Here is a 13815-nt window from a genome sequence, read left to right on the forward strand (position 1 = left end):
CTCTCTTGCAAAGTTTTTGAGTAAATTTGTCATTAACAGACACAGAGAGAGAAAGTCTCATTCGGTGAATGGTTGCCTCATTAAGAAATAAGAAGTAATTTTAGTTTGTTTGATTTAATTATGTTGAAAAGAAAAATTACAATGAAATTACAATAAAATTGCAATAAAATTACAATAAATCTTCTATTGTCATTGTCATCTCTGGCAATTACTACTAATTGAAGAACAATATTATATATATAGGCATCATAAACTACAATTATAGTATATGATATTGGGACATTATTTTAATTTATAGGTAATATTAATTATTTTACCTTTTAATATTAATCTTAAAATAATAACAATATCAATATCAATATTAATATTAATTTTTTATTTTAGTACCGAACAATTTATAATAAATATATCACTGGTTGATATTATTATCTTTATTGGTATTTTTTAAAATAACTTATATTATTATATTTGTAAAAAAAACATTGTAAAGGAGTTATTAAGTTAATTTATCCTTTTATTTCTATTTTTTTTTTACCTATTTCATTATGACTTCAATTAATAATAATTTTCAAAATTATATAAATATACCACAAATTATTCACCCTCAATTATCAAATAATTTAAATCTTTTCAATCAATACACTAATAATACCACAACAACAACAACAACAATGAAGAGTAATAATAATGCAAGCAATTTACCACCTTTAATACATCCTCAATTCATTAATCAAAATATTCCTTTAGTACAACAACAAACCAATTATAATATTCTACCACTAGCACCACCACCAGGTTTAATGATTCAACCACAACAATTTAAAATTGATAATAATAATACGACTAATAATGAAATTGTTAATGGAGGCGTGAGTGAAAATTTGGATTATGAAGTGGAATTAATGGCAGAATTCGTTACAAAGACCGCATATTTTATCTTTGGTTCAGATACAAGATTAATATTAGATTCATCATCATCGTTTTTACTGAATAATACAGAAAATAATAATTCGTTAGCAATTTCTTCCCCAAATAATTATAATTTATTCTTAAAAGGGATAATATCAGTATTAAATGCAACAAGATTACCTTCTGTGACTATATTCATGTCAATGGATTACCTTTTAAAATATTTAAGAAAATTACCCGATGGAATCGAATCTATTGGCGGAAAATTTATTAATGTCATTTATCAAAATACCATAGTTTCATTAATTTTAGCTAATAAATTTAATGACGATAAAACTTTTACAAATAAATCGTGGTCTCAAGCAACAGGAATGGATATCGATTTAATTAATTCATACGAAAAAAATTGGTTAAATATTTTTAATTGGAAACTGTATGATGATAAATTCATCCTTTATTCGGATTTCGTTTATTCATTCCAACAATTCTCTCAGGAGAAAACTTTATTAAAGCAACAACAACAAGCTTATAACAACAACAATACTTCTAGCATTAATGAATTAAACGCATTTGGAAACTTGAAATCACCTTTGAATGTTCCTTCTCCGTATTTTTCACCTACTGGTGTCACTACTCCATCAACACCATTCGGTTTCCAAACACCAAAATTATCGTCGATATCTTCATCAACAATAGCTGCTGCAACTGCTGCTGCTATTGCTGCTGCAACTGCTACTACAGCTACTTCATCGTCTGGTGTTTCGACAACATCGTCCTATGGGAATCAAATATTTTCATCACCATACCATTATATGAATGATGCATATAATAATAATAATAATACTAATACCATGAATTCACATTTTAGTAATTATGATTACCATCCAAATAATTTAAATCATTTAAATATTCCAACTATAAAATCATCTCCAATGATGAACAAATATAGTAATATCAACAACAACAATAATAATAATTTTACGAACACATACGATGATCAATTTAATTATGATTATTATAATTTTTATGATTCAAAACAAGATATTAAGATTGCTCAACAACCATTGCAACAATTGCAACTACAACAACAGCAATTGTTATTGTCTCAACAACATCAAATACAACAATCACAATCGCAATCACAACATTTAAAGCCGATTCAACCGGATACTACATATTGGACCTCAAATGATCAAATTTTAAGAAATAAATCAAATAATTTCTACAATAATTTCTCTACAATTTATTGATGGTACCATACATAGAAACATAAACACTTTGCATTTCAAAATCATTTTCACCAAAATAATAATAATAACAATAATAATAATAACAATAATAATAAACAACCAAAAGAATCATTTCTATCAAAAAAAAAGCATTCCAATTCTCTTTAAAAAGTATAATGAAAAATCATGAAATTTTTAACATATAAAATAAACTAAAAGAATGATGCATATTTAACGAACAACAATCTCATTGATGAGATATTACATTAATAGGAAATTTAATAACCTAAAAATACAACTTCAGAATGAAGTCCTTATGAGTCTCAATTTTTTTTTTTTTGCTTTGACCTTATACTTTTATATACTATATATATATATATAAGTTTTTTTTTACGTATCATTCAATAATAGAAAAAGAATACAATATTTGTATTTATACATTTAGAAAACTGATAGAGATTTGAATTGTGCTTAGTCTTATCGTAATTTGAATTAGGATTTCAATAAAATTATTATACTCTTTCCCAGACTAATGAGGATGATATCTTACAAATCATTAAAAATGTGTATATAATAATAGCAATTTCTTATTTACCACCGGCTTCCCTAAACCATCTGACACTTCTATCCATGCATACGCAACATAAACCTTCATTTGTTTCGTTACCGACACCATTTAGTGTGCCTTGTGCAATATATTGAACATCGAACACTGGTGGTACCTTTAACGAATCTCCATTTTCATCCGCAAGCATTATATCTTCCTCAATTTCAATATCGGAGGCGGAAATATTTAAAGTCGATACTCGTTCCTTTGATTTAACATCCCATACTCTAACTTTGCCATCATAGCCACATGTAGCTATGAACTCACCACTTGGGTTGAATGCTTGATTGAATATCCAACCGTTATGAGCAAATAATCCAATATTTGTTTGTCCTGAATGGGTTGGAACTGATAAATTACCAATTCTTTCACCGAATTCTGTTTCATAGAGGGTGACACAACCATATGATCCTGAATCATTTGCTACAGAAAGTAAATTACCTGCAGGTGAAAATGCCACACTACGAACGGAATTACTATTTTGGTCTACACCTTCACGACCAAGACCTTCAAATGTATATAATGGCCTTAGGGTACTTAATTGTGACACGATAACAGAACCATTTGCAAACCCAGTAGCAATAAGCCCTTTACTAGAAGATGCAGCAACACAAGTGGCAAAGACAGGCTCATTAGAAGGAATTTCACCTTGAAATTCAAAATGCAAATTCTTCTTATATTCTGCTTTCTCTTCATCCTCTCGGACAATCTTATCGGTTGACATAAATCTCCATACATACGTATTACCCTTAATATCTGTGGCAATAAATCTATGGTTTACAACTTGGTCATTACTCTTCACCCATGTACAACTCCAAAAGGATTTTTTCTTTAAATCCTCATCGATTAGATCTAATTCTTTCAATTCTTCAGTTTCTTCCAAGAATTGATAAAAATGTATATTACCTGAAAAAGATACAGTTGCAATAATCAACACTGTACCAACGTCGTGAGGTTCTACTGAATAAATAGCATCGGCATGATGAAGACCTGTTTGATGAACAAATGTTGAAATGACATTATCCTTTAAAGTACTTTGTTCTTGAATTAAAGTTTTGTTAGGCCATAATTTTAAATATCCATCACCACTGCAAGAAATCGAATAAGGATTTGTGATGGTAACTGAGTATATGTCAGCTTCGTGAGCTCTTCCCACATTGGCAATTGGAATGAATACTTTAGACATGGGGATACTTACTAATGTGTTAATTCCCTGGTATTTACCTTCCTAATATAATAAAGATATGACTTTTATAGAAGTCTCAATTAACGTTCAACTTTTTAATTAATCGGTTCTCTACTTTTCTTTCTACCTCTCTATTCCTGTATTGTTCTAACTAACTATCGATTTGTTAGTTCTTCGAGTGTAAAATTCCACTTTTATTCTATTTTTCTTCTTTTCTTAGCTTGTAGAGCTACTAAGCGAGGCTACCAATTCACATCTTATAAGGAAAATGATATAAAGCAACATGAGACACACTAACAGCAAGGGGAACCGATGAGAATATAAATATATAGGAGGACATATTTGGTTATTGATACTAGACTATTGGTAATATTTATATAACACATGTTTTTAAAATCTTTTAGAACCCTTTTAACTGTTATATAGAAAGGTTTTTGTGTAATATTAGGAATATTAATAGAAAGATGATTGATAACAACGGCAACCAACATTGGCAAACACAGGTAACTGTGGAAAGCACACAACTGATAAATGATACATATACACAATATGATATACATATAAGGTTATTGAGACAAGGAATTGTTAACTGGGAAACCCATATCCATAAGAGGTTCTCCGATTTCATTACCCTAAGACAGCAAATGGTAAATGAGATTGGAAATGCAGATTTCCCATATGAATTACCAAACAAGCAATTTAGTTTATGGGCTAAACAAACCAGTATTAGCAAGGATGTTATTGGCGAAAGAAAGACTAAACTAGAAAAATTCCTATATGATATGTTAAATGATTCGTTTGATAATAAATGGAGAGATACTCAAACTGTGGCGCGGTTCTTGAATATACCTAAAAGATGGAGCGATATGATCAGTGGACATAATACATTTAGAGAAAGTGTGACTCGTGATACAGATAATGACAAGGAGAATTGGTTATCATCATATAGGGATTGTAAAAATGATTTTGAGGAATGCAAGTCAGCAGTTGTCAAAGACCGCACAAGAATGTTAATTCGATTACGATTGAAAGTGAATCAATTAGAGAAGGCATTCGAAGATATTGAAAATGTTGAAACCACAATAGAATCTCCAGAGATTGAAAGAAGGAAAAATTTATTAGCTTTATTGAAAGTTGATATAAACGAACTCTCCATGCAACAATCTTTTGAAGATAATGGAAATGATCATTTCGACAAGTCTCCAAGTCCTCGTGATGGAACCATTGAATTTAAAGGCACATTGAAAATTGGCGAAACTACAAGGCATCGCGTAGGGAGACGACGTCTTGGAGAGACTGAAACTACTGCACAATTAAATAACATGGAACTTCTAACAATGCATAAGGATAAGCTAAAGAGTCAGGACCAAGAATTAATAGACCTGCATAAAATAATCCAGAATCAAAAAGCCATATCTATACAAATGAATCAGGAACTAAGTCAACAGAACGAGTTATTGGATTCCTTTAGCAATGATGTTGATCAGACTGCCAATAAATTGAATGTTGCTACAAGGAGGGCCACCAAATTTAATGAATCGTTATAACAACACAGTATATACAGTGTGTATACAGATATATACAAATCAGCGGTATTAGTGTCATACTCATCTACATTAATATATTGATCATTTTATGTCTAATTTCAATTAATACTAATACAAAGAAACGATGATAACTTTTAAAACTGTTAAACAACGCCGTTTGTAATGTGTTCAGCGCGATGCAAAAAAAATTTTGATGACAAATTAAGAAATCATAAAATCATATCATAAACTGTTACAATACAGATATTGATATACTGCTGATAACCACTTCAAGCACGGGATATTTCTTCATAGAATTTACTTGTAAAGATACACTGATTATTGAATAAATACCCTATTAGAACAACTCAGAAGACGACTCAAATATTATTGATTTTTACTAAGTATAAAAATGTCTTGGGCTCCGCCATCTGATCCTGTTAATAACAAGAGCAAACCAATCAAGATATCTCAGTTATGTGAGCTCTGTCATTGTCGTAAAGCAATTCTGAAAAGACCTAAAAATTTACAGAAGATTTGCAAAGAATGTTTTTATTATGTTTTTGAAACAGAAATTCATAATACTATTGTCACAAACAATTTGTTCCAACGTGGTGAAAGAGTCGCTGTAGGTGCGTCTGGTGGTAAGGATTCCACAGTACTTGCTCATATTATGAAATTGTTGAATGAGAGACATGATTATGGTATTGACATTACATTATTAAGTGTTGATGAAGGTATCGTCGGGTACCGTGACGACTCATTGGCTACAGTGAAGAGAAATCAAAAGCAATATGGCTTACCATTAGAAATCGTATCTTTCAAAGAACTTTACAACTGGACCATGGATGAAATTGTTGCGACGGCTGGGATAAGAAACAGTTGCACATATTGTGGTGTCTTTAGACGACAGTCATTGGATAGAGGTGCCCAAAAATTAAATATACATCATGTTATTACTGGGCACAATGCGGATGATATGGCTGAGACAGTCCTTATGAATATTCTTCGTGGTGATGTTGCTAGGCTAGAAAAGTCTACTGCTATAATTACTCAAAGTTCTGGTTCTCCGATTAAAAGATCAAAACCTTTCAAATATTCTTATCAGAAGGAAATTGTGTTGTATGCACATTACAAAAAGTTAGATTATTTTTCAACCGAATGTACATATGCACCTGAAGCGTTTAGAGGTACCGCAAGAGAATTAATGAAGAATTTGGAGGCTGTGAGGCCAAGTTGTATTATTGACATTATCCATAGTGGTGAAAATCTTGTTCTAAAGGAGAAAGAGCAACGATTCAAGAAATTAGCCCCAGGACAAGATCCACTTACGGTCAATAGCGGATTTATAGACGGTAATAGGTGTGAGAGATGCGGTTATCTATCTAGTAACAAGATTTGCAAAGCGTGTATGTTACTTGAGGGTCTGGAGAAGAACAGAGCGACAATCATACTAGAGAAGGACAGTTCAGTGGACGGTGCTGCACGTGTCATGAGAACCTTGGAACATTTATCGTTTTAGTAATCGTATAGATATATGAATATATATAGAGGTACATATTTCATTTTGTTATCTACATATAGCTTGAAATCGTATACGTAGTGACGTGTCGTACGACGCGATATGAATTCTTGTTTTTCCGCGAACGAAACGAAGTTTGAAGAATTAACAAACGAAGAAACCACGATCACATTTTGCGTTTGTTTTGATTTTACAGTATCAATAATTGCTTTCATTATCGATACGTGTGTAGTCCTTGGAAATATCACTAATATACTATTTATTATTGATAACTAGAATAACAATTATTCATTTATAGAATATCATTTTGTAAACTTAAGGTTTATTATATATTGTCTTTTGTTTTGGTCCCTTTTTTACATTTAATTGTACTAATATAAAAGACGTTATAAAAAGTAAAAGAATCCAATCTAGATATTGTTAAGTGTTGAAAATAATCAACAAATATAAAGATAAATTTTGAAGACGATAAGTTTTCTCCATTAAAGTTATTGGATCCTATCTATCCAAGATTACATATATCCAGGAGTTTTTGATTTATTATACCTTATTTTTAAGACATAAATTGATACACATACGTATATACGATGAATAACGAAGATTACGGTTACGACTATGACTTTCTGTTTAAGATTGTTTTGATTGGTGACTCTGGTGTTGGTAAATCTAATTTACTTTCGCGTTTTACCACTAATGAGTTCAACATTGAATCAAAATCAACTATTGGTGTAGAGTTTGCTACAAGAACTATTGAAGTTGAAGGTAAGAAGATTAAAGCGCAAATTTGGGATACTGCTGGCCAAGAGCGTTACCGTGCAATTACATCCGCTTATTATAGAGGTGCCGTTGGTGCTTTAATTGTTTATGATATAAGTAAGTCAAGTACTTATGAAAATTGTAATCATTGGTTAACAGAACTAAGAGAAAATGCAGATGATAATGTAGCAGTTGGTTTAATCGGTAACAAATCTGATTTATCCCATTTACGTGCTGTTCCAACTGATGAAGCTAAGAATTTTGCATCTGAGAATCAGTTATTATTTACCGAGACAAGTGCCTTGAACAGCGAGAATGTTGATCAGGCGTTCCGAGAATTAATTACTGCCATATATCAAATGGTTAGTAAACATCAAGTAGATATGGGTGATGGTAATGGTAATGGAAACGGAGCAAATGCACCAAAGGGTCCAACCATTAGTTTAACACCTACTCCAAATGAGAAGAAGAAGAGCAGTTCTAACAACTGCTGTTAATTTTGGGTTTATTTGTTTGCTGTTGTTGTTTTTAGCATTAAGGGAAGAACGATATACGTTTAAATGTTTGTCAACAAAAAAAATTTAGAAATTAAATATACCACAAAGACAGTCGATTCTGTTCAACCTTTGATTCTATTCGTCGTCGTTATTTTCAATGCCTAATTGATGACCCCAGATGAAAACTACAAGCAAACTAACAATACTCTAAATTTTCCTTTTTTAATAACCAAACATAACCTCATAAACGCTCTCATTCCTCATTCACATATACAAACATAAACTTACATATATATATTTTATAATGTATATTTCTAACAAAAACAAAATAAAAATAAAAAGTCTTCACTCTGATAATAAAAGATTTAAAAAAAATATGTGGTTGTACCAAATGTCGCTATGTATGTCTATTGTTCTTGTGAATAAAATTCAAAGTAATCATATTAATATGAGAGCAAGAAAAGACATATCATTTTTTTATAAGCTTTTCTAACTTATAGTTTTTCCAAGGGAATCAGTAGTTTTATTCTTCTCGACATTTGTATGACAAAATACAACTGTAGACGCTGTTTTCAACACTACTATCAATTTTAGTTTTATTTTAAATTCTTCTTTAATGGCCCTAGATTGTAAATGTGCTTAATTGTTGCAGTTCAGAGAAACGGTCAAGAAACTACTCTTAGATTTTAGGTTAGTGATTTTAGGGTGGTAACGAAACCATTTCTCTTTTTTTATAATAAACAAATAAATTAATATTACCCTTTCAATTGTGCTAGCACATGAGACCTTTATACAAATCTATGACCTACATAGAAAATAAAATTGTAGGCACGAATTAATAGAGGAAATATCTACGAAGTCAATATAATATTGTTTTCTATGGCTCCCTCTCACATACACACAAGCAATTCAAAAAAGGCACGACTATTCAATAATATCAATTTATGGGTGACCCAAGATCAGTTATTTATAATTGAGAAGTGCAAGTACTACACAAAATATAAAATGTCTGCTTAAACGGTAGGGTCATTTGTGGGGAATATCCGCATTCGACTGCGAGTTCGTGGGGAAATAAAATTTACAAAAATTTATAAATGAGAGAATTTAGTGTTCCTTTTCTTCCTTCTCCGTTTGCTATGTTATTGTTCAATTATTTGCAACATTTTCAGGTAGGGCATTCAAAGACGGGTCCAATTGCGGTTAAAAATCGGGTATTGCTTTTAAATTTGTGAAGTTATACTAGTTCTTCTTCTGTTGTTTTCGACATTTTGACGAGTTTTTTTTTTGAGACAGCTTTCGATTCTTTTTTTTTCTTTTCTTATTTCTGACAAGTAGTTTTTCCGGTGGGGGTGGGGAGGGGCAAAGAGCGACAGGTACCACACGAAGGATATAAGAAGCGGTAGGTTGATGGGGGTCTTGCAGTTGTAGTACGTGTAAGACGGGGCCAGCTATTCGTGTTTGAACCTGAAGTTAAGTGTAGGTGGAAATTGTTCACTCGGTAGATTGAGTGAAGCTACAAGGATTTTCAATATTCGGGTTGGTCCGAGGTTATTTTTTGTTTTTGAAGTTGACCTAAAAGATGGTTAACTGGGGTAAATAGAGTTTCTTGAGGCTCAATATATATATGTATACCCCTTCCATGATCGGTTTATTAAACTAACCCTTTCTTGTTTAAGAGACTGTGGATCTTGTATAAAATGTAAGCATAAATGAAAATGTTATTCTTCTTTTGATGATATCCGCTTACTTGGGAGAGTTCCGCTTATTCCATCTGGTTGATGTGTGAATGCGGGTTTTTAAACATGTCATTCTATTGGGGAATTGGAAATAACAATATGATATCGTACGTATATTTTTTTTCCTAAGATTTTTAAGAAGCACTTCTTGTTCGTTTTATGGTTGATAATCATCTATTTTGGATATTTTTTAATTGGTATTATACAAAGTTTTATTAATAATATTATATTAATAAAGAGGGAATTCCGATTTCTTACAATTAGTTTAGAAAGTTGAACATTTAGCATGTATTTATGGAGAAAGAAAACAAAGTTCTTTTATTGTTTTTTTACGTATGTTCTCTTGGTTGTTTTTCTAATTGATAATAAAACAATGACAAGACAAACAATTTAACCTTCTCAGTATATATCGGATTAATATTGAATATAGAAAAGGAACAATATTGGAATGGAATCATCCAAGAAGTGTTAAGGTTTCATTAAATCAAGGAGACATATCTGTATTGTTACTTTCTTTGTCCTTCTGTAAAATCTGGAGTATGGAGGGGCACCGGATCAACTTCGGGCATACCAAGTGTGGTTCATCTTCAGATAGTAATCCATATTCTACTTATGTAAGAAACAATGCAAGACACATGGGGGAACTTTTATACATACATAGACTGTTGTAGTTATTCTATTTCCCCAGATTTGCAATAAAAAAATATGTGATAATCTTTCTTATTAAGCGGCCGCAGTCGCAACCGTGGCTGTCGCGTCATTCATATTCACACTATCATCATTTACAACCCGCGGCTCTTCGGGTATGGAGAAACCCTTTTCCGTTTATAATAACTAGTATCAATGTTTAATTTTTCTTTTTTTCATAAGATGTACTATAAGTATATATTTTTTCTGCTTTAAGTTCCTTCTTGTTATTGATTCCTTTTGAATTTCCAAACGATAATCCTAGCATCTTACAATTCCACAAATATTACATCCTTATCTTATTTTATTTCTATTTTATTTTTGTTGGTAAATAATGAAACTAATTTCTCTTAATGAGATTAAGTCCATCGTATCGTCCCAAATATTGTAGCCATTTTCCTCCGCAACTCTGCCCCGGTTTTTGCAATCCGGTACCGTTTCAAATAAATTCTTTAATGAAATAACATAAATCCTTATGGTTAAGAAGTTTACATAAAAGAACAGGAAAAAAATGTCAAAATTTATCCGAAAATTAATATAAAAAAACGCGCGCATCATATGGGGTTTCTGGAGAACATACTCATTTTAACCGAGAACTGCCCGCAGTTTAATAAGATAACCCGTTCGATCTAGTGGGGAAATTCATATAGTTTTTCTGAACCCAACAAACTTTTCTGGAGGGCCACGCCTCTTAAAGTGCGTCTTTTCTTTTTCTTATTAATTTTGATAATGAAAAGTTTTTCCGAGAAACATCTGGGGTGAAGAAACTAGCGTAGGTGTCTGGTATCAAGTCACCTCATTTATGGGGGAAAAACATCGTTTTTCGTTTCTACTTTTTGAAGATTTGGTTCGAAAGTATTATAGTAACCTATTCTTGCCTGAACCCAAAAGATATTATTCGTCGGGTCCTCGTGGCACTGTCTTCCCCAGAAAATACTAGAGGCCTTTCTTTTTTTTCTGACTTGTCTTTCTTGTTTGTTGTTCTTTCTTTTTCTTGTGAACCGATCATCATCTGATAATTCCTCATTTCACCTTGAAATTCTTGATCAAATATGACATATACGAAAAGATTGAACGGAAAATACATATATATTTATATATCAGAAATACTGTTGATAACAATCAGATTGTATTTAAAGAATGAAAATTGTTGATATTTTAATAACTACCTTAATAGTACATTTTTCTCTGTCGATATATAGTTCTCTTGTTGTTTCTTTTATTTATATGAATTTTACTTAAAATTTGGAGAAAAGGAAGATATTACTTTGACAAAAATTGCTGACAATATATTTTACTTAACAAAAAATTATAGAAAGATGTCAAGGAAGGAATCGACATTTCCAGATGATAATGAGGAAAGACCTTACAAATGTACTGTTTGTAATAGAGGGTTTCATAGATTGGAACATAAAAAGAGACATATGCGTACACATACTGGTGAGAAACCTCATATGTGTAATTTCCCAGGTTGTGGTAAAAGTTTCAGTAGAAGTGATGAATTGAAGAGACATCTAAGAACACATTCGGGTAATACTAGTCGTAATTCTAAAAGATTTAATAATAGAGGAATTCAAGGTCCAATGGTTAATGTTTATGAAGAAAATGGACAAACTATAATCTTCCCACAGCCTGTTGGAACACCAGTACAAACCATGGCAATTAATATTCCAACCATGAATAATGGAATCTTTTCACCAACCCCTCAACCTGGTATTTTCCCAATGATGGTTCCTTTCATGAGTACGGGTTATCAAACTTATCCAACTTATATGACTGGAATGCCGCAATCACCAATGCAATATGCCATGCCACAATCAATGACTCCTCCTCCACCATCTCAACAACAACAAACTTCTATACCAATGTCACAACAGACCAATTTTAATAACATTAATAATACTGCATATTATCCACAATATCAAGGTTTTGTAACTTCAAACAGTTCGATGACACTAAGCGATGTATCTTCTGTTTTCTCTAACAACAAGCTTCCAAGTAATGCTAATAATAATCAAAGCAATAATATGAATAACAATATATTATCAGTGATAGAATCACCTCGTTCGGAATTAAATGAGGTAGACGTAGTAATTCCAGAAGCAAAGACTACTACCCAAAAATTTTCATCGACTATTAAGAATGCTTTAAGTGTTCTTCCTGTAATTAAACCAATTACTTATAAAGCAAAGAAAGGGAAAATTCTGAAGCCAACATCGGGTAATGAGCTGAGATCTGTGTCGAACACAAACAGTATCATATCTATAAACACAGCATTAACTAATAACAAACATTTTGATCATGAAGATATAACTACTACAGATAATGCTATTCCAAGATTGAGCAAAAAAGATTCAACTTTCTTAGAGGTTAGTCTGGGTCCAAGAGGTAGAATAAGACAAAAGGCCGACTTTCATCTTTCAACTGATGAAGATGATACATCTTCTGATGAAGAGAGGAAAGTTAATGACAGCAGTAGTGTCTTAACAAATAAAAGCTTATCAAGCTCTACAAACTTTGATGTACAATTGCCACCAATGAGAAATATTCTAAATCAGATAGATGTTTTTAACAAACCTGTCAATTAACTATTGCATTTTGAGAGGAAAGGAATTTATGTCATCCAAAATCCTCTCGACAACCATTTAACGACCATTCATATACATATGTTTTTTATGATTACCAAAACGAATACTAAAAAAAACAAAGACACAAGCATTTTATGGAAATATATCCATTTACATATTCATATGCCTACATTAATATGAGTATACGATACACATTTATATTTACTTAAATAACGTAAATAACTTTTAATAACATACATGATTTTATGACGTATATCGTTTTACTAATTCTGCATCATGAATCAATATCAGATGAAATTGATACAATTCCTGATCTTTATTCATCAAAATAGACAAGCATTTGAAACATCTTTAAATGAAATCAGATGAGCTAATTAATGATTTACATTTCATTATTATTTTCAATCTCCGTTAACCCGAAAGACACTGCGGCTCTATCGCCTTTTTTTTCTTTTTATGGGGTGCTTTTTTTTACTGTTTTGGTTAGTTGTCTCCGCAGTGTTCTGTGTCATTTTTTGTGGTCAACGAATGATAAATGAACAAATTCTTGAACCATCCTTTCGTCAACCTCA

The 13815-nt window shown here is 31.5% G+C and overlaps 6 protein-coding genes across 6 annotated transcripts; 5 read left to right on the forward strand and 1 right to left on the reverse strand.

Moving 5' to 3' along the window:
- Positions 1-545: 545 nt before the first annotated feature.
- On the forward strand, positions 546-2159 carry CLG1 (Clg1p; the record flags this gene model as incomplete). The annotated part of the gene is made up of 1 exon (XM_041548088.1): positions 546-2159. One exon carries the CDS (start codon positions 546-548, stop codon positions 2157-2159), a length of 1614 nt encoding a protein of 537 aa, XP_041404022.1.
- Positions 2160-2725: 566 nt separating this feature from the next.
- SKI8 (SKI complex subunit WD repeat protein SKI8) lies at positions 2726-3931 on the reverse strand (the record flags this gene model as incomplete). Its single annotated transcript, XM_041548089.1, has 1 exon — positions 2726-3931. The coding sequence occupies one exon, from the start codon at positions 3929-3931 to the stop codon at positions 2726-2728; it is 1206 nt and encodes a 401-aa protein (XP_041404023.1).
- A 464-nt stretch (positions 3932-4395) lies between these two features.
- Positions 4396-5478, forward strand: VAM7 (Vam7p; the record flags this gene model as incomplete). Its single annotated transcript, XM_041548090.1, has 1 exon — positions 4396-5478. One exon carries the CDS (start codon positions 4396-4398, stop codon positions 5476-5478), a length of 1083 nt encoding a protein of 360 aa, XP_041404024.1.
- Positions 5479-5869: 391 nt separating this feature from the next.
- On the forward strand, positions 5870-6979 carry NCS6 (Ncs6p; the record flags this gene model as incomplete). The annotated part of the gene is made up of 1 exon (XM_041548091.1): positions 5870-6979. The coding sequence occupies one exon, from the start codon at positions 5870-5872 to the stop codon at positions 6977-6979; it is 1110 nt and encodes a 369-aa protein (XP_041404025.1).
- A 587-nt stretch (positions 6980-7566) lies between these two features.
- On the forward strand, positions 7567-8232 carry YPT32 (Rab family GTPase YPT32; the record flags this gene model as incomplete). The annotated part of the gene is made up of 1 exon (XM_041548092.1): positions 7567-8232. The coding sequence occupies one exon, from the start codon at positions 7567-7569 to the stop codon at positions 8230-8232; it is 666 nt and encodes a 221-aa protein (XP_041404026.1).
- Positions 8233-11974: 3742 nt separating this feature from the next.
- MIG2 (Mig2p) lies at positions 11975-13243 on the forward strand (the record flags this gene model as incomplete). Its single annotated transcript, XM_041548093.1, has 1 exon — positions 11975-13243. The coding sequence occupies one exon, from the start codon at positions 11975-11977 to the stop codon at positions 13241-13243; it is 1269 nt and encodes a 422-aa protein (XP_041404027.1).
- Positions 13244-13815: the final 572 nt, after the last annotated feature.

Source organism: Maudiozyma barnettii (genome assembly GCF_903064755.1).
Source record: "Maudiozyma barnettii strain CLIB 1767 genome assembly, contig: KABA2_01, whole genome shotgun sequence".
Classification (NCBI taxonomy): domain Eukaryota; kingdom Fungi; phylum Ascomycota; class Saccharomycetes; order Saccharomycetales; family Saccharomycetaceae; genus Maudiozyma; species Maudiozyma barnettii.